General features: G+C 42.3%; 1 protein-coding gene across 1 annotated transcript; it reads right to left on the reverse strand.

The window, feature by feature from the left end:
• Positions 1–773: 773 nt before the first annotated feature.
• On the reverse strand, positions 774–14,625 carry LOC149314133 (glycine N-acyltransferase-like protein 3). The gene is made up of 5 exons (XM_089523378.1): positions 14,548–14,625; positions 12,750–12,857; positions 8,561–8,687; positions 4,642–4,762; positions 774–1,179 (listed from the first exon to the last, which is right to left on the reverse strand). The coding sequence occupies exons 1-5, from the start codon at positions 14,623–14,625 to the stop codon at positions 774–776; spliced, it is 840 nt and encodes a 279-aa protein (XP_089379504.1).
• Positions 14,626–20,409: the final 5,784 nt, after the last annotated feature.

Here is a 20,409-nt window from a genome sequence, read left to right on the forward strand (position 1 = left end):
CAGTATGTGCTGGATTTGAGCCCCTTTCTCACTGCCATTCCCTTATCTTTTTTATCATGTCTTTTTCCCCTATATTGAGAGAAAGGTGGGATATAAGAAAATAATAATAATCATCATCATCATCATCATCATCATCATCATCATCAAATTAACAATCTGTAAGGCACTCTGAGAGCCTCTGTGGCTAAGTGCGGGATATAAATACTTTAAATAAGAAAATTTCTACAGTGTTCCCTATAGCTTACAGATGGTATCAGAGAAGTAAGAGCCAGAGAGGTTTGATTTTAGTGTTTTTGTTTGTTGGGCAGAAATGATTAGATGAATATAATGTTCACGTATAATAAAAAAAAACCAGACCCCCCCCCCCCCCCAGCAATTCTAAAACAATTTTATGCTGTATGTTAAGAACTGCACATATTTCATTGGCTAAATTCTGGTACACTCCACAAATACCATTTGCAGACCTATGGAACTGAAAGATATGCTCCTATATGTTTATAAATAAAATATCCAGTTATAAGGCTTCCACATGTGGTCCAATATTTTTAAAAAACTGATTTTTATTAATTATTGGAGTATAATCTGATCAGATGAAGAGAAGACTTTAGATACACTGTTTTTGAAATCAATAAAAGTGTCTATACAGTTTTTGGGGAATGCCGATGGGATTAGATCTCAAAGTGAAAGTCTCTCTCCCCTGCAGAGTGATGGCAGGCTGGGTAACAGTTGGGCCAGGCAGACTTATGAAGGAGCCCTCTCTCATTCTTTCTATCCTATATTTCAGGATGTATTGAACAGATATGACACAACTCAGATAATTTCTGGTAACCTCGACGTTCATTTATCCCCTGCATGTGGAAGTTATCTAGGGCAACATGTCCATATATTGGGTAGCCAGCTGCATGGGCTTTCATGGCCAGTGACCTTCCTGCCACAGCTAAATAGTGCTTTCTACGGTGTGCAGGCAGAGTGTAGCCATGTCCCATTGCCCCAAGTGGATCCATTACACTCCAACTGATGGGTTGACCATCAGGATCGAGGATGCAGGCACTGAAGAAATACTGAACCATGTTGGCCAGGAACCTACGGCTTTGTTCATTGCCCCCATAGGGCCAGGTTTCATTCAGCAATTGAACATGGGAGGCATTCAGGGTGGAAAGTGTGAAGCCAGGATCTAGCCTGGAAGAAAAGAAACATAAGAATTCAGCCAAAGTGATAGCTAGATATTTAAATGCAAAGACTGGGATACTAGCTCAATCTAAAGGTCTGTCTAGTTCCATTATCCACCAGTCATGAGATGGGCACCATGAACTATTCTGTCTCTGTAGAAGTTGGTTGCACCATCATAGCACCAGAACTATTTTGTCTCGTTGGAGTTGGTTGTTATGGTATGAAACATAGCCATTAAGAGATTATCTTTTTTCAAAAGCCATTAATGCTGATGGCCAAACCTTCATAACATAACATAAGAATTACTGTCCTGTGAGCAGGGCATGGAGCTGAGGGAATACAAGTGTCATGTCACAGGTCAGCCCTAATGAATATTTCTTTCCATCTATAGACTTTTCCACAGGTGAAACCTTGATGAAATGCTCTCCACAAAATCAGGCAGCTTCTGCCTTCCCTCTCCTTCTGTTTTGATACCTGGTGCCTGTTTTCCTATGTCAAACTCCTGCTGCGCATGGGAGCAACTCCTGCCTTCTCTTACTTGCCTACTTCCCAGCCCACGCCTAGAAGTGGCAACTCTCAGCTAGGTGGGAGGACTCTTGGTACTTCCTGTCTGGGGGGTTCCCCCCATTGTTTTCTGGTCTCTGCTGATGGGATGGAGAAGAGATTGTTATTTATTGTTTGTTTTCTCACTCATTACTTGTCACTCAGCACTCCCAAAAGATGACCATCCAATCTTTGTTTGAAAACCTTCAAAAGAAGATTTCAGGCCAGGCCAGTGGGGTGGCACAGTGTTGTCCTAGGTGTGTGTACAACAATGCACCTTTATACCAGATTTACCCAGTGTGTGTGGTTGATATCTGGGGCCAGTCCAGCTCATAAGACTCTGGACTGGCCCCAGAGTTTTAAATTGTGAGTTTTAAATCAAGTATCTCCTCACATGTGTACAAAGCCTTGGCGTAATACTATTGTTCCTCCATTCTTGTTTGGTCTATATCTTTGGAAAAGATTATCTTCCTCCATTAATACTTTCCAATCATAAGAATCATCCCACCAGCCTTTAGAAATGCCTATGAAATCATATTTACCAGGCTGGGTTAAGTGTTCTAGTTCACTGTTCACTGTGTTTATTTCCCATGCTCTGCACATTGGCCTATAGGTCATTGTTTCCAGCTGCTTCTTTCATGCTGTTTTTTCTGCCCCTTGGTGGATTCTTATACTATTATCCTAATTTCTCTTGTATCATTAAGGATATTGTCTCCTGTGATTGTAGTCTCCCTGCCCTTGGGAATAATGTCTCATCTCCCCACACAACACAGTTTAAAGTACTCTGTTCAGATCTGCAAAACTCCCAGAAAATACACTCTTAATAATAGCTGCGTGGTGCAACCCATCTCTTGCCAGAGGTCCTTCTTCATGAAAGCAAAGACTATTGTTCAAGAAGACAAACCTTTTCCAACAGTACCACTGGAAAAAATAGGTGTCTACTTCTAGTATTCTTCTGTCTCTTCCTGGGTCATGTCCTTTGTCAGGGAGAGGGATGAAATAACAACTTGTGCCACAAGGTCCTTCAGTTTCCTGACTGTTACTAGTCCCTTGCAATATACTGAATGATATATCTTGCAGTTCATTTGTTACCACATGGATGTAAAGGAAAGAGTAATGACTGGTAGGCTTGGTGAGTTTTGTCAGCTTCTCTATTACACCATGGATCTTTACCTTGGGACTCAGTGCACATCCTGAAACATTCTCTCACCACTGCCTCTGTTCCACTCAGTGCCTCTGTTCCACTCAGTAGGGAATCACCTACCACCAACACACATCTCTGAGAATGGACAGAAGCCCTTCCATCCACAGAACCCTCCAATGTAACCTCTATGCTGTCTCAGGACAAAGACTGTTGTTCATGTTCTGTTGGCTTAACATCACTAATAAAGGGCAGAACTTGGAACTGACTGTGTAACTTCAGACACACAACATAATTCTGCTTCTCTGTGTCACATTCTTCCAAGTTCATGCCTCCTGTGTTTGGGAATTGTCTTCTACCTAAAGTATGTTGCTCCTCCGGAGAATCTGCTCTGTTCTGTCCAAAAAGGCCTCATCCTCCCTGATATGTTGAAGTGTGCATACACAGTCCTCAAGCTGTTTGCTTTCTAACCATATATATAGCACCCCACATCTTCATGCAAGAAAACAAACATAGCAGAGAGGTTTCTGGGCACTGCAGCAGCTCCCTCACCATCCATGTTGAGATGTTCTATGCAAGCAATGTCAGAGAATGCTGGGCCTTCCACTCAAACCCCTTCACAAGACACCCACACAAAAATGCCTGTTGCCTTTCTCCTGTTAGTTGAGCTCTTGCTCCTGTGTTGTCTCAAGAACCACCAACTGTGCAGTTCCTTTTGTGCAGAAGGTAAGGACAACTGGTCATCATCAGAATGCAGGGAAGGTAACAGGAGGGGGAGAGGAAGCCAGTGCTATTAATGTAGACAACTGAAATAGCAGTTTGTACAAAGGACATTAAAGAAAGAAGTAAAAGCATGCAATCAATCTTTTTTTTCCATAATAGATCAGGTCTATTCTGAACACAATAAATGGACCAACCAAAAAGTTCCAAAACCACATCTTCTTCTCAAGGTACATAGCATTATTATTTTTAAATGGGAAAAAGAACTAACAAACAAGGTTAAGCAAAGATAATTTTTAAAAGGTAAAGTATGTTGAGCGATCCTACTATTTTTCATAATACATAATGTTTTGCAACTGTCATTATGCAACATTAAAGGTCTATATGCACACAGAAAATTACATTATATGAGTGGTGGCTTTTTAGCATGCACGTGAGAAAGAGACTATGGAGTTTATCACATGAAGTTTATCCCGTGCAGAAATGGGATTTAAATCGGGAAAATCCCACAAAAGTGGGATCTTTTTCAGACAACATCGGGTGGCATCCCTCACAGAAAATGGACAAATCCCACAAAAGCGGGACTATTTTGAGACAATGTCGGGGGCACTGAGCATTAATCCTACATTAATCTACACAGAAAATGAACAAAATTAGCTGCTTTTTACTTTTAGGATTTTCCCGAAAGTAAAAAGCAGCTGATTTTGTCCACTTTCTATGCGGTTTAATGTCGGATTAATGGTCAATGCCTCCAATGTGCCTGAAAATAATCCCGCTTTTGTGGGATTTTTCCGGGATTTAAATCCTGTTTCTGCATGGGATTTCTGACCTTAGCCTCCAGTGTGATAAACTCCTATATTTCAAATTTATGACCTGAGACAAAAAAAAAGTTATGCTTGAACCCTGTTCATAACTATGGGATGATGGGCCAAAAAGTATATATGTCAGTGAAATATCGGCACACAGGCAAGCAAGATTTTCCAAGTGTGAGCACCCCAGGTTGCTCAGTGTCTCAAAAGCATTGAAAGAGAAACTCTCAGTTTTTGTGTAGCAGGATGGATACTCACTGGTGTACTGGTAATTTATTTGGATTGGGATGAAGATAGGTGATGTAGAACGTTGCTGACAATTGCACCTTCTTGATGGCAGCAGCATCTTGGGAAACTTGATATACTCCATCTTGGTTCCCTATTGAATCATACAATAGTTAGTCAGCAAGCCCAAAGTGTGTGGATACTAGAGTGTAGATAGAATTCTATTAAATACTCATATTGAAATGATGCTCCTCTGCAGCTCATGTGAGGAGCAAAATACAAGAATTACAGCTATGTGGCAGGGGGAGATCCCATGCAAGAATAATGCAATGTTTGGGTGCTTTAAAATATGGAGGGTTTATCTTGTTCTATCTGCACATACTGTATTTATAGGTAGACTGAGAATGGTAATCTATTTTAATGGATTCCAAAGAATTTCTTATGTATGAACGGTATATTATGTAGTTAATTATGCATGAATGGCGTGCCATTGACTATTTTGAAATATTGCTCAAATTCCTGCTTTTTTGGTTGCCTTCAACTACAAGAATAGTCTTTTCTTTCCTTTATAGGGTGATTCCAAACAAACTTTTTATTGTGCATTTCCCCTTCTCATTCTTGGAATTTTACAAAGTTTCCAAATGTCATTATCTTCCGCTTAACATCTACTTATGTTTCCATGTATTTATTCCATTTTTTTTCATATACAAAACCTGTGAATCATTTACTTGGTTGAGGGTGAATCTAACAGCCTGTAGCTTTATAACTATCCTCACTATTTTTGTGAACTGATGACCTTAAAGTGCACTCAGCAGTGTTTTATTTGAGACTGACAGACGAGAGAAAACAAAGTGAGTTTGTATCTTTGGGGTTAAAGCTGTTTGGTTCTCTGTGCTGATCGAAGTTTGCACATGCAGTCAGCCTTCTGCGTCCAAGTATTCTTTATCTATTTTTTATATGGGGTGTGTGTTTTAGTTATGTTTTAAAATTTTGTAAATTTTATATTAATTTGATACTATTTTAACTAGATTATTTTAATTGTTTTAAATTTTTTATTATAATATTTTAACAATGTTTTTTATGTTGTGAGGCACCTTTGGTCCCTTAACTTTGCAATTTTATATAAGTTATGCATTTCACTATGCCATTGTATTTAATGGGACTTGAGCATTCACAGATTTTAATATCCACAGGGGGCCTGGAACCAAACCCCAGCAAATACCAAAGGCCCACTGTACAGTTTGGCTGCCTGTTTCTGGAATCCAGAGCATTTAGCTTTAGTAGGAGGGTACTGATAAGGCATCCTGGGAGAAAATGATAAAACAGTATGAGATACCAGTAGAAAATATCGTGTGAATATGAATGGAAAAATGTGTGTGAAATTCCCTCCTCCTTCCTATAGTTTTCTTCTAGATATAACCAGAGACTCTCTTAATGCCAGGCTGGCAGAGAAGCAGAGAATGGAATGCGAGGAGTAGGTGAGAGATGCAAAACTGCAAGGCATAAATGAAACCAGAATAGATAACAGGCACTCGAGTTTAGAGAATGCCTGGTATAACTTAGAGGCTTTCCTGAACTCTGGGTGCCTTATTGACATCACAAGCCCTAAAGCATACCTCTCTGCCAGAAAGTACCTTCCTTCTCTTTTGGATTGCCAGGCAACATAGAGTCATTATGGGATATCAGTAGGTGACCTGTCTAGTATGCATGCTCTAAAGAAAAGGCAAAAGATTTATATGATCTGAAGAGAAACCAGAGTATTTGAGAATTTGGCAAAAATACAAAAGACGGTTATGTCCAAAAGTCCCACTCTGGACCTCAATGCATGAGGCATTCCATAAAAAAGAACATTTACTAAATTCTGTAAAATATTAATGTCATTTGAAAACGAAGAAGAAACAGCAAAAAATAACATGGTAATATGGGCCCACAATATTGACTAAAATTTGACTCAAAACATCAAATTCTTTGGAAGTAATGATTTAAAGGAGAACTTTTATAAAGTCTTATTTAGATGGCCTTTGATACCTGGGAAAGTGGCAGAGATGTACAGAAACATGAAAAATAATTGCTGGAAATATGCAGGGGAAAATGCGACATATTGTCACATGTGGTGGCAATATGTCAAAGTGAAGGAATACTGGAAAATGATATACAAGATTAAAGAAATATTACAAATAGATATTCCACGAATCCCAGAACTATTTCTATTTAACATTTTAGACAAAGTGGATAGGCAAGAAGAGAAGAAATATGGGAAAGTGTTACTATACATGGTGACAGTGACAAGGATCATCTATGCCAGAAAATGGAAGAGTAAGGAGATACCTTCAATAGAAGAATGGAATATGAAGATGGTGGATATGTATGAGAGGGATAAGCTAACAACCCTCTTAGGAAACAGGACAACTAGAAATTTTTATGAGAACTGGGACAGTATTAGCGCTCTTTGGGAATAAATGAAAGGAAATGGGGGAAATGAAATGGGAAGAAAAGAGAAAAGGGAAGACAAATAAAAACGAGATTAGGACCCATTACTCATAATTAACAAAGGGTGGTAACTAGGAATGAGATAAGAAATTAGACTTATCAGGAAAGATAAAATATCACCTCATTAAAGTGGAATAAGGAAGTTACAATTGATGTTGGGTGACTAAATATGTTGGTGGGACAGTCTGGTGTGAATCAGTAGACGCTGATATTGTAATGTATGTAATGTAATGTTATCGTGTTCTGTGTTAGTTCTGAGCGTATTGTTTATTGTAGTATTGTAATATTTTATGGAAGAGAAAATTTGTGTGTTTTTTTTAAATTGTATGCATGCTCTAGAAATGTGACCTGCTAATTAGTGACATTATTCCTGCATAGAGATAGGATGCTTTGTGATTATCATCTGGAAACATATTTATATATACCTAGAAGTTGGCCTTTTCCCTTTGTATCAGTCTTTTGAATCAGCCTAGCTTGGTATCCCTCCCCACCAACAAGTCCCGATGAGACAGTGAGTCCAAATAGTCCAACCTTCTGGGGAGAAGTGAACTCCATCACCTCTTGACAAGTGTGTATTCAAATCAAAGGGAATTAGATTCTAACTAAATCTGAGGAAGAATTGTTTGGCAGCAGAACAGATGGGCTCTGTCATGGATGCTTTAAATGTGGATTCCTGCATTGGCCAGGAGGTGGACTAGATTATTGTTGGAACTCTTTACAACTCTGTCATTGTATAATTCTATGAAACCATTTGTTATTTCTTCTCCTTTCAATGTTACTGCCAGGAAGTGTTAGAGGCACTTAGGGATTATCTTCCTGCAGTTAAAAAACAAAACATAACTTGATACTGAACTTCAAGAAACAAAATCCGCTGGAATGATCTGTTGAAGTAAAAGTGCATGAAACAGAAAAGAAAATATTTTGATTGACAAGTGACAGGTATTCTCTGTGACAACCACAGACTGCCAAGTCATGAGCACATGGCATGAGACAAAGTTACAGTAAGCTTGTATCATGTTGTGTGGCACAGGGTAATGACTCAGAACTACCCTCCTATATAAGTGGACCAAGAGACTAGTCAATGTGGGCTAGTTGGGTTAGGTGCATTGGTTTGGAGCAGTTTTGGTAGTTGGTTGGAAGTTGTTGGGAGTCAGTGTGTGGAAAAGATCCACTCCTTTTTGGGCCAGGAAAGAGGTGCCTTTCATGGCCCTGACACAGCCTGAAGCCAGCTTCATGATGCTCTGGCAGCGTGCGGTGTGTAAACACCATACTGCTTCACCGTCTTGAAGCCGTCCATGCCTGGGTGGCTGCTCAACTTCCAAGAGGCTTCAGGGAGGCTTGTGGGTGTGTGCCATATAAATGCTGCACTCCAAAGCTGCCCAGGCAGTGGCTTTAAAGGGCCGTCTGTTCCAGCCCAAAGTCTTCTTAACTCTTCCCTCAGAAGGAAAGAACTGACAATTACCTTGGATACGGAAAGTTTGAGCCCAGTTGATAGCATCTGTGTCTAGTATCACTGACCGATACACATCAAAATCATGGTAAAATGCTGTATACACATTGGCATACAAATCTGAGTTATCTAAGGCAACCTGAAAAAGAGAGACATGGATCTCCTCAGTAATTTGTTTAATAATATAACTTGCCTGCCTTTCTCCAGGTTAGTTATTTCTAACATGAGCCCATATTCTACTTCACCTACTTAGTTTTAAATGTGTAACTAAGGAGATTACCACACACAGCTTTTAAACCACGATGTCACTCAAAAGGAAGCGGCTTGGTGATTCTGGTCACATGAAGCCGCCTCCCCACCCAGCCACCCACCCATTCCTTTTAATTCTTGGGGCAACTCATGAATCAACAGGCAATTGCAAAATGCCACAGGTGTGAAACATCATTCCTGGGGCACTTGCGCAATTGCCAATCACATGGTGTCATTGTCCCCTCCCTCCTGCTTTCCCTCCTCCTCCTCACTAGTCTTTTTATTATTATTATTTTCCTGTTTTTCTCACAATTCCAGAGCTCTGCAGCCTCAATTTAAGTTTTAAAATTGAACACGATGAAGGCAGCTGCCCCAATGACGCAAATGAGCAGAGGTGGCCGATTGCAAAGTGGTACATGCCCATTTTAATTTAATTGTGTGACTGCACCAAGAAAGAGGCTGGTGTGATAACAAGGATGGTGGTGGTGATTATGATGATGACGACTTATTTCTCACCTGTCTTCAAGGCCTGAGGTGGGATACAACATATTAAAACACAATTACAAATACTTCAACCCACATTTAAAATACTACTACAAAATTATTAAAATACACTCATAAGAGTTCATATCCAAATTAAAAATTATCATTAAAAGTTGACTGGATATGCCTGCTGGAAGAAACTTTAGGGTTGTTTTAAATGCAGTCAGTGTTTTCATAGGTTGTATATTTTCCCAAATTGTACAGAAGAAGGCGATACTGTAGGTAACCTGGATACAAATCATGTATACTTTGTACATTGCATAAAAACTTATTGTCAGCCTGTGGGGTGCTTTTAAGAATGTGTAATGTGATCACTCCTAGATCTACCTGTAATCAATCTGGCTGCCATATTCTGGTACAAAGGTAGCGCAATGTAGAGTTCATTGCAGAAGTCCAGCCTTGAGATTACTAGCATGTACACTACCATCTTTAGGTCATTTGATTCTAGACTTTAGGAGAGCGGATTTCAGTAAATTTAGAGAAGTATTGAGGGTGATCCCGTGGTCAGAAATACTAAAAGAGAAGGGAGTTGAGGACGGATGGGAGTTTCTCAAAAGGGAGATATTGAAGGCACAATTTAAAACAGTTCCAGTGAGAAAGAAAAATGGGAGGTGTCTCAAGAAACCAGGATGGATGACTAAGGAACTTTCAACTGAGCTAAGTTTTAAACTGAACATGTATAAGAAATGGAAAAGGGGGGAAATCACCAAAAAAAATTCAAAGAAATAGCAGGCATGTGTAGGGGAAAAGTCAGAAAAGCTAAAGCGCAGAATGAACTCAGGCTTGCTAGAGAGGTTAAGTACAATAAAAAGGGCTTTTTTGGATGTGTCCACAGCAAAAAGAAGAAGGAAATGGGAGGGCCACTGCGTGGAGAAGATGGCAAAATGGTAACAGGAGACAGAGAAAAGGCAGAATTGCTCAACACTTTCTTTGCCTCAGTCTTCTCAGAAAAGGAAAAGGGTGCTCAACCTGAGGATAATGGACCAGAGGACAGAATAGGGAAATTTCAGCACAGAATAAGTAAAGAGATAGTACAGGAATATCTTGTTAATCTAAATGAATGTAAGTCTCCAGGACCAGATGAACTACATCCAAGGGTATTAAAAGAACTGGCAAATGTAATATCGGAGCCATTGGCAATAATCTTTGAAAACTCCTGGAGAACAGGAGAAGTCCTAGCAGACTGGAGGAGGGCAAACGTTGTCCCCAGCTTCAAAAAGGGGGGAAAAGAGGATCCCAACAATTATCGTCCAGTTAGTCTGACATCAATACCAGGAAATATTCTAGAGCAGATAATTAAACAAAGACTCTGTGAAAGGCCAATGCAATTTTAGGCTGGATCAATAAAAGTATAGTGTCTAGATCAAGAGAAGTAATAGTGCCACTATATTCTGCTTTGGTCAGGCCCCACCTGGAATATTGTGTCCAGTCTGGGCACCACAGTTCAAAAAGGACATTGAGAAACTGGAGTCTGTCCAAAGGAGGGCGACTAAAATGGTGAAAGGTCTGGAAACCATGCCCTATGAGGAATGACTTAGGGAGCTGGGGATGTTTAGCCTGGAGAAGAGAAGGTTAAGAGGTGATATGATAGCCCTTTTTAAATACTTGAAGGGATGTCATATTGAGGAGGGAGCAAGCTTGTTTTCTGCTGCTCCAGAGAACAGGACCCGGAGCAATGGATGCAAACTGCAGGAAAAGAGATTCCACCTCAGCATTAGGAGGAACTTCCCTGACAGTAAGGGCTGTTTGACAGTGGAACACACTCCCTCGGAGTGAGGTGGAGTCTCCTTCTTTGGAGGTGTTTAAGCAGAGGCTGGATGGCCATCTGTCAGGTATTCTTTGACTGAGATTTCCTGTATGGCAGGGGGTTGGACTGGATGGCCCTTGTGGTCTCTTCCAACTCTACAATTCTATGATTTTATGATTCTACCATGCACAGTAGTGGCTTTCCCCTTGCATTTTTATTTTCCCCCATATTTAATAAATATAACTCTGGATTTAAAGATTAATCTAATTGATAAGTATTTGTTCTCCACACAATCAGTAGGCAGACCATCAGGCAGTAGTTAGAGAAGAGAGGGATGATAGATATAGCTCCAACTTCTTTTCTCTGGGGAGTAATGATGGTGATAATCTCCTAAGTAATAGCAATAGCAATAGCAAGTACATTTCTATACCGCTTATCAGTGCGCTTAAGCACTCCCTAAGCAGTTTACAACATGTAAGCTAACTGCCCCCAACAAGCTGGGTACTCATTTTAGCAACCTACAGAAGGATGAAAGGCTGAGTCAACCCTGGAGCCCCTGGCTGGGATTGAACTAACAGCCTTGTGGCTGTGAATTGTAATATTGCCTGGCCAACCACTTTTCCCCAAACCTCTTTTACCGGGTAGCAGCTGCACCTAGGGAATGAAAGTCTGTTCTACTGGTGATCAGGACCCTGCAGGATGACATCTTTGTTCATCCTATCTGCGAGTGTGGCTGTGACATGGAGTTATGACAGGGTGGCCTGCGTCTGATTGTCACAGCCTCACTTGCTGGTGAAAAGGGGTAGAAATGTAATCTTGCTGTGGTCTGATTACTAGCAGAACTGCAGCCCGGTAAAGACCACCCAAAAAGGGTAGTCTGCCAGCGCCTAGTTTCCACTAGGGGGAAAATGCAGCGGAAAACCGCACAGCTGCCTGCCAGCGGAGAAAGAACCCACAAAAAGCAGGTTCTTTTTGTGCCACGCTTGTGATGCCCGCGTGTGCCAATGGCGCACTTGTAACATCACAAATGCAGTGCGACGTGCAGACGCTATGCATCCATCACGTCATAATGGCAGCGCCTGTGTAGACAGGGCACCGTCATTTTGCCACCACCAGTACGTACTAGGGTTAGGGAGCATGTGCATGGTATGCACTCCCCAACCCTACTGATGACAACGCCACACCGCATTTTGCCCATCTGTACCGGGCCTGCATTTCTTGATAAAGCTGCTGCTTGGTAAAATAGGTTATGTGTGTATGTTTATGATTGTTGCAATAGTGCAAAGATCATGACTATGCAACGTTAAAAAAATATAGAACAGTTATGGATCCATAATTCTAGGTTACAAATTTCTAACTTCAATACAGAATGCCAACCATGGCTCCTAGTAGACTTCTGCATTTTAAGAATGACCTAGCAGTGTACAAAGAATGAAGGTACCCTCCCCAATTCCTTAAGTTGAGATGAATGAGAATAGCTTTGCCTGTTCAGCATCTTCATGTTCACAAGGTGGGCCCCTAGAAACAAAGCCAGAACCCCTTAGTACTTCTACCTACAACTGGTACAGAGAAGGGAATCAGCAAGGTACAAACAGACCAGGAGAGCATTTCTTGCAGCACTGTATATATTGTGTGTTCTGTAACATTCCCCAAGGGTTTTACCTCTCTGCGTGGTCGGGTGAGGACAGCTTTGAATTTTGGCCATGAATCCACGATTACCTCATACCCTGCTGGATTTCCACGGTTTATGTTCATTACTGTACCATGGACCTGTCAAGAGTCAGATGTCAGAACTATTATTGCACTGGTATCACTAGGGTTGTTGTCACCCAGTGTGGGTGCCTGGAGGGAGCTGCTGAAGAGCAGTGACAGCCTGCCTCATCCTCTCCCCCTCCCTCCCTCTCCCCTCCTTTCTTTCTGTTGCCTCAGTTATTTCCCTCGCCCCCGCAGGGCATCTCACTGCCCATCACGCAGCCAGACCTAAAAAGGTGGTAGTGGCAGTGGGCCACCCTGTGCTCCCTCCCCTCCTGCTGTGTTGCTCACCAGGCTGCCTAGCCGTCATCTGCCCAAACCTGGAAAGGGCTGCTGGAGGAGGCATGTGGCTAGGCAAATGAGGCAGTGGGAGGGGAAGGAAGGGGCTCACGCTGTGCCTCCTTCTCTGTTTCCTTGGCTCCCCCAAATGAGAGAGTCATGGCAGTGGAGAAGACAGGGTGGGCACCGGAAGTGGCATCACACATTACCACTCTACGGCAGGAGGAGGGCCCAACCAGGTGTCACTTCCCCTCTGAGGCGTCACCCAGTGCAGTCCGCATTCCCCTCAACCCCTAGTGACGCCCCTGTGTAATTGAAGAAGGGTAGAATTACTAGAGTGAGCTCTTATTCAAATTATGTCCTGTTGTATCCCCCCCCCCCCAAAGTGACTGCATCTTCCTCACTGCCAGGTGATGAACAAAGTGTGAGGATCTACAAGCCTGTTTCATAGGACTTTTTCACACGTGGACCTATGTGCTTCCATCCCAAAAATGGTTAAAGTGCTGGCATCCCATAAAAACAAGCCCATTTCCTAATGGTTATCACACACAGAGCACATTACTTAAGGCCCAATACAAATTTGGCTTTTAAAAGGAGACAAACAAATCCCTATTGCTAGTGTTGAAATACTTTTTCTGTGCATGCTCCAAACTGTCATTTCCACAAGTACACACACATGCTCCAGAGAGGGGGGAAACCAGGGGGGAATCCTCTTTACCCCAGAAGCTGTGTCAGAGGGTGGCAGAATGAGGATTCCCTTTGCAAACTCCGTAAAACCATAAAGACACACACACACAAGAGGGGGGGGGGGGGCTGGGTCCATAAGCCTTCCTGATTCCACAGAGGGCTGACACTCCCAAATGCCCTCCTTTTCCAGAACATGTTCTCCATTTCTCCCTCCTATCTAGGAGGAATCCCAAAACGTCCTTTCTCTGCCTTCTCCCACCAGCTGTTTCCTAATTAGAGCCTGCAGGAGGAAGGAGAAACAGCTGGGTGAGAGAAAGAGGGGAGTGTGTGTGTATCACCTTAAGAAGAGAGCATTCTCCCTGCAGCAAGGTACCTTGGGAAATCTGGAAACAGGAGCCATCCAGAGGCTTGTTTTCCACACAGCTGCCATTACACGAAGGGAGTGAATTTGCAAGCATGGACATGCAAATACGGTAGTTTTGTGAATTTGCTCATTTCTTGATTCACCTCACATTCTCCCTGGATTCTGTCCTGATTGCATACAACATCATGTGGAAAGGCAGCTGCAAAGTTGTCCCTAATGCCCTGGATGACCCTGCATTGCCCCCACTTTAACCTTCCAATTTTCCCCATGTGAAAAAGTCCATACATATTCCATCAAAAACACTATAGAGAGCTGCATCTAGTATCTGCAATTTGCTGCTGTTTAGCTGCTAATGCAGATGGTATGTCTCACAATTACCACAAGTGCTTGAGGGAGGCACTTCCTCAGCATCTCCTCCAGTATCCACAATTTGGAAGGACAGGAGAGAATCAACATCACTTGGGATGAAGAAGCCAAAAGGCAGGTCCCAGAAGAAACGGAGTGGATGACAAACACCTAAAGAAAGGAGATAATAATTCTGTAATCCCCAGGTTGAGATACTTTATATAGCATCTACTAAAGAGGTTTGGTATATGATGGTTTAGCTCCTGTACTTCCAAGAGCTGTGGCATCACTAGGGTTGGTGTAACCCACTGGGGTAACTCATGAACATCCCCCAAAGTGGAGGGCACCCACTGTAGGAATTGGGAAGGTCACAGGCACACGCACAGTGCCACACAAACCCTCTGCCACCAATGCTTGGTTTTTCCATGTGCAAGATCACACACCAGGCCTTAGAGAAGCCTCCCTGCAAAAAATAACAACAAAACCCTCCCATCCCACAATCTTGCTTGGGTGCTGCTATTCACTGGGTGCTGCCCTTGAGGATAGTTGGCCAACATAGCAGGTGAGGAAGGCGAGTGCATTGGATCCTCTTCCTCCTCCTCCTGAGCAAGAGCAGTCACAGTGGGACAAAAGTGGCAGAGGGCAGCACAGAGGCATCTCAGCTTTGGTGGCTCCAGTGACCAAGATGAGATCTTCTTGGGGTGCCAGGCATGCTGCTGTCACTGTCACCTCCCCAGGCAGTCATGTCACCTTTTCTGATGGTATCAGCCAGTGCAATGCGCATTCCCCCCCCCCACACACACACACACCCATTGATGCCACTGACCAAGAGGAGCAAATAAGACCTCCTTCCCCTTCCTTTCCAGCTTAATGCTCAAGAGTGGTAACAACATGCCCACATAAATCAATGCAGCTCTGACACACTGTCGGCTACTCACCAATAGTGGACAAGATTTTCTTGCTAAAAGGAATCTTTTAGGAATAAAAAGCTGAGGCAGTCTTTCCTCTGCGCCTGTGCCTGATCCAGCCGGGTGTCTAGGCAAGACTGCTTTGTTTTAAAACAGGTACCAGGAGTGTAGGTCAGAGGGAGGAACATTTGTGTAAATGTATAGTAGAATGAATAAAAAATTAACAGACTTTGCCCCCTCAGATTGTAGCCATGGATTTTGGTGGATGGGATCCATACAGCACAGTATAATTGATTGAGTCCCTAAATATAGGTGAAATGGCTAAACTTGTAATGGATGGGAGAAAGATACCTATTTAATGGGAAGTTCTTGTTGTCTACAGTTTCTCCCACCAAGTGCTGCTGATGGAGATAATGGACAAATTTAGGGTTTGGTGAGGAGGAAGCCTGAGGATGCCTGAGTGCTGCTGGGGAATTGTGCTTCAAAGAGTTGTAACAGCAACTTACTCATAGGACTTCATCCCACGGGGAAAATCAGTTATCCCATGAAAATCATGCAATCACAATTAGCATTTTCACATGATGTCACGATTAAATTGCCATTATCTCAGGAATAAACAGGCTATAAACAGCTAGAAATCATTCATGGGGAAATCCCGTGAATCATTTGTTGCTGTTTATTGCCTGCTTATTGTCTGTTTATTCCTGGGATAATGGCAATTTAATCTCGACGTGTGTGAAAATGTTAATTGTATTTGTATTTCATGGGATAATTGTTGTTTAAATTCTCCTGTTTCCCCTGATAAAGTCCATAGCGTCATTAGTCCTGCAAAATCCTTATCTGAATAAAGATTGCTTAATTGCAAGAATGAAATTCTACATTATGGAACTGAAGAATCCAGCTTTGTACATCAGCATGAACTGACATTTATATTCATACATAACTTCTAGCACTGGTTGCTACTCAGAACTTTGCTGTCCAAGTGGTTGTAGAAGGCACTGAACCATGTCTTGGCTACCATCTCCAGGGAAAAGTTCAAATACATGATTGATTTACTTCAAATCAAATACATGATTTACTTACCTCTGGTTAGAGATGCAAAAATTTGTCCTTCCCATTTCTGAGTAGGCTGAGTAATGTAAGTACCCTTTCGTGACTGCTGGAAAAATCCTGATGAAAACTACACCCTGTTTCCTTTGTAGATGGCATGAATTTCTGGTAGGAGAAATTGTGTAAAATCAGAGAAGATATCTGGAAAAGAAGTGCTGTTTATATTGCACGTGGAAAGTTTTCTTCAGATATATTGGGGAAACTTTCAGACTCTGATAGAAAGTGACAAAGCAAGAGAGCAGAAAGGGATCTTCTGTCTCTCCACCACCACTACCAGCACCCCACTAAATCTCACACAAGAAAAGAAGGAGTATTATTGTCAGAGAAACACATATGAAAGGGAGATTTGGAAACTGGTGAGGTGTGGGTCCCATGATTTCTCTGCTCTCAAATGTGATGGGATAGTCATTCAATGCCAAGGCAGTTAGGGGCTGTACAGACAGCTCCTAAGGGGCGGTACAACACCGCCCTCTGCTAGCCAGATCAGGCTTGCGGCAATTGCACACTGTAGCCCGAATCTGGCCTTTCCATGGCACAAAAAGGAGTTGCAAAAAGTGGCTTCTTTTTACGCTACAGAAAGGGTGCCATAGCCACCACACTGCAGCTTTTTGGGGTTCGTTTGGCACAGCATGTGTACACCCTGCACCAAAGGAGTGCCGTGACACCTCCTGCTGTGGTGGGGCATGCAGTGTCTTACCAGCATGGGGACGGAGTAGGTATGCACAGGATGCAGCCGCCATGCCCCCACTCTGCCCCAATGTCGATGTTTATCACCGGCCTGTACAGTGATAGACTGCCAACTGTCACCCAGAGGACATTTTTGTCGGCCACCCCTAATTATGGAATGACCTGCAGAGAGAGATTCGACAGCTCAACATGTATTAAACAGTGTTAAAGACCTATCTCTTCCAGCAGGCCCACCCAGTTGGTTTTAAACTATGAATTTTAAATTGGTGTATACATCTGACATTCCTGATAAGAAATCTGTACTTAGGATAAGAGGCTACTGTTAGAATAGAATTCAGAGAAACAAAATGGTTCCCAATTGGCAAAGGGGTCAGGCAAAGATGCATTTTATCATCCCACTTGTTCAATTTATATGCAGAAGATACCATATGAAGAGCAGACTTAAACTCAGAAGGAGGAGTGAAGATAGGAGGAAGGTATATCAACAATCTTAGATAAGCAAATGACAGCATAATACTAGCCGAAATCATCATAAACTTGGAGCAATTACTAAGGATGGTCAAATATGAAAATGCAAAGGCAGGCTTAATGCTGCATATAAAGAAAAAAAGGCCATTGAAAAAATATATAAATTCAACCTAGACAATGAAGAAACTGAAATATTTAAAGAGATCCTTCCTAGAGTCAAATATTGGTTGGAATGGTGACTCACAAAGCTCCCCAAAGCTGGTCTGCCAAGATGTCCATGGCCAAGAGATGCCTAAACATTCATGTTTAATGAACACTTTTTAAACGGTCTCCCATGCTACCACCACATAAGCGTGACGATATCATGTGGGAGGCACCACTTAAGACATTATTATCCTGGTGCTATTGTGCTTTACTGGCTTCATGTAATAAGCCTCTTAGAAAAAATTGGACACATCATAGATTTCTGCATGCAAATGCCTCCTCAAATGGAAGCCTATGGCCCTGGATAGATGGGTGGTGAAATGCCACCTCTTTTTGCTACGCATCGTTGCCACGGCAACCAAATGGGATGGCAATGCTGCGCAGCAAAAAGGGAGCCGCCTAGAGCTGCTCCTTTTTTGTGCCGTTGTTAGGAAGGATCGAATTAGGGAAATTTAATTAGCTCAAAATTACGAGAGGTGTGTCCTAACAACGCACACAGCCAGATCGTGTCCCTATGTGTATACCAGAGGTCATCTAGTCCAACCCCAAGAAACAGAGACTCCAATGCCAATGAATTGCAAACATTTATTAAAGCCACACAACCAAAAGGGATCACACACGCACACACACATTCAATGCTAAAGCAAGGGAGGAGAAGAGGTTGGGGGTAAAGGAGAAAGGATAGAGGCACCGTTGAAATAATTACCTTAGGAGTCTTCTCCAAGCGACGGATGTGAGGGATGTTGGAAGGTGAACACGGCTGCAGGGAACGGGGAAAGCAAGCGGCGACCACGGTGGCTAGGAGCTAAGTTCCAGCGGGCTAAGCTAACAAGAGGCCTGAAAGAGACAGTGGGCTTTGGCTTGCCCAAGTGATTTCAGTGGGGCGCAATGCCCAAGAGAGCTCCGGAGCAGTTGCTCAACAGAGTTTAAGGTCTGGAACTTCAGCTCACAAGCCCAAAGAAGGCTGGAATCTAGGTCTTATTTATACTGCGAAACATATCCTTAGGCTATAGCTACCTGAGGAGCAAAGATCTTGATGGCTATCTATTGACTAAGTCTAAAGTTAAACAATGGATACACAAAAAGGGTCTACCACTTCTTTGGGAGAAGACCACTATCTAGATGGCTGAGTACTTAATGCCATCATTAGGTGAGGCAAACTTCTTTTGTCCTCATTCTTTCAGGTTGCTGGCGAAACTGGAAGGGCAACTCCCAGAACTGGTTTTAAAAGGTTTAAATCTACCTCTTGCTTATAGCCATGCCTTGCTAGGCTGTCTGGTTATGTGGTCAGCTCACTTTTGAGATAATGGCGGCTGCGATGGCGTCAGTCAGGGCTCATGATTTTTTATCGCTTGGCACACAAAATTTATATAAATCCAAACTCGATAACACCATCATAAGGGCTGCAATGCAGCCCTATGACGGCTCTTCTGTCCACAGGCATGTGGGTGCTCAAGCTCCCACACGTCATGGACATGCACCCTGTGTGGGCAGGGCCACGCAATCATGGTGGCACCCACACATCATAGGGCTCGCTGCCAGGACGCCGCCTCCTGGCGGTGTGTACTGGCCCAATAATGTCTAAAATGCTGCTCTTGAGTTTAGAGATTTTCTTTTTCATTTACATAAAAATGAAGGATGTGAGTTGGGAAGAATACCTTCTGAACAAACCTCAACAACAAGGACCTCAACAAGGAATGACGAAGCTGTACACCATGGAACTCCCTGTCCCCTAATTCACACAGTTAATAATCTTCTAAGTAGTATATTATTTACTGACAGTCCTACCATGTGGTAGTAATGATCTGTAGAACTGAAAACACAAAAATATTTTCAGTCTGGAAGGGTCTACTCAAAAATGGGCACATAGTTCACAGAGGCAAGAAGAGAACACCCAGCCATATGATCTTTTAGCTTAGCCACTTTGTCAGATGACAAGCTGTACTTTTGCATGTTTATTCAGTATGGTGTAGTGATCTAAGTGTCAGACTAGTACATCAGAAGACCAGAGTTCAAATATCTGGTCATCCATGGAAACTCACTGCATGAACTTGGGCAAGTCACAGTCTCTCAGCCTCAGAGGAACCTCTCTGAACAAATATTGTCAAGAAATTTTTAAGATAGGGCACCATAAGTCAGAACAGATTTGAAGGCACATATCACAAAATCTACACAATACTAAAATACTTCAGCAAATGCCTTTTGCATCTTTGTTGTATCTGAGTCAGATGTGCCCAACTTAAATCATTTTTGGCCCATAGAAGCCATTAGGTAGGGTAACCTGAATTAAAAACGTTTTTGTTTTTAAACATTCCAGGATTGTCAGATATTATGTCTTTAAATATAAAAGGATTTTTTCTCAGAAGAAAAGGACCAAAATTGTTACTGGATGTAAAAATAGAATTTAAAAAAAAAACCAGACATCTCAAAATACTCTCATATCACAATATTTATAGCTTGCTTGAAGCTAACTGTGTCCTTGTCACTTATAGGGCTAAAGGAGGCCTACAAGGCTAGG

The sequence above is a fragment of the Sceloporus occidentalis genome, unplaced genomic scaffold, assembly GCF_023333645.1.
Source record: "Sceloporus occidentalis isolate IW3139 unplaced genomic scaffold, rSceOcc1.0.p SCAF_4, whole genome shotgun sequence".
Classification (NCBI taxonomy): Eukaryota; Metazoa; Chordata; class Lepidosauria; order Squamata; family Phrynosomatidae; genus Sceloporus; species Sceloporus occidentalis.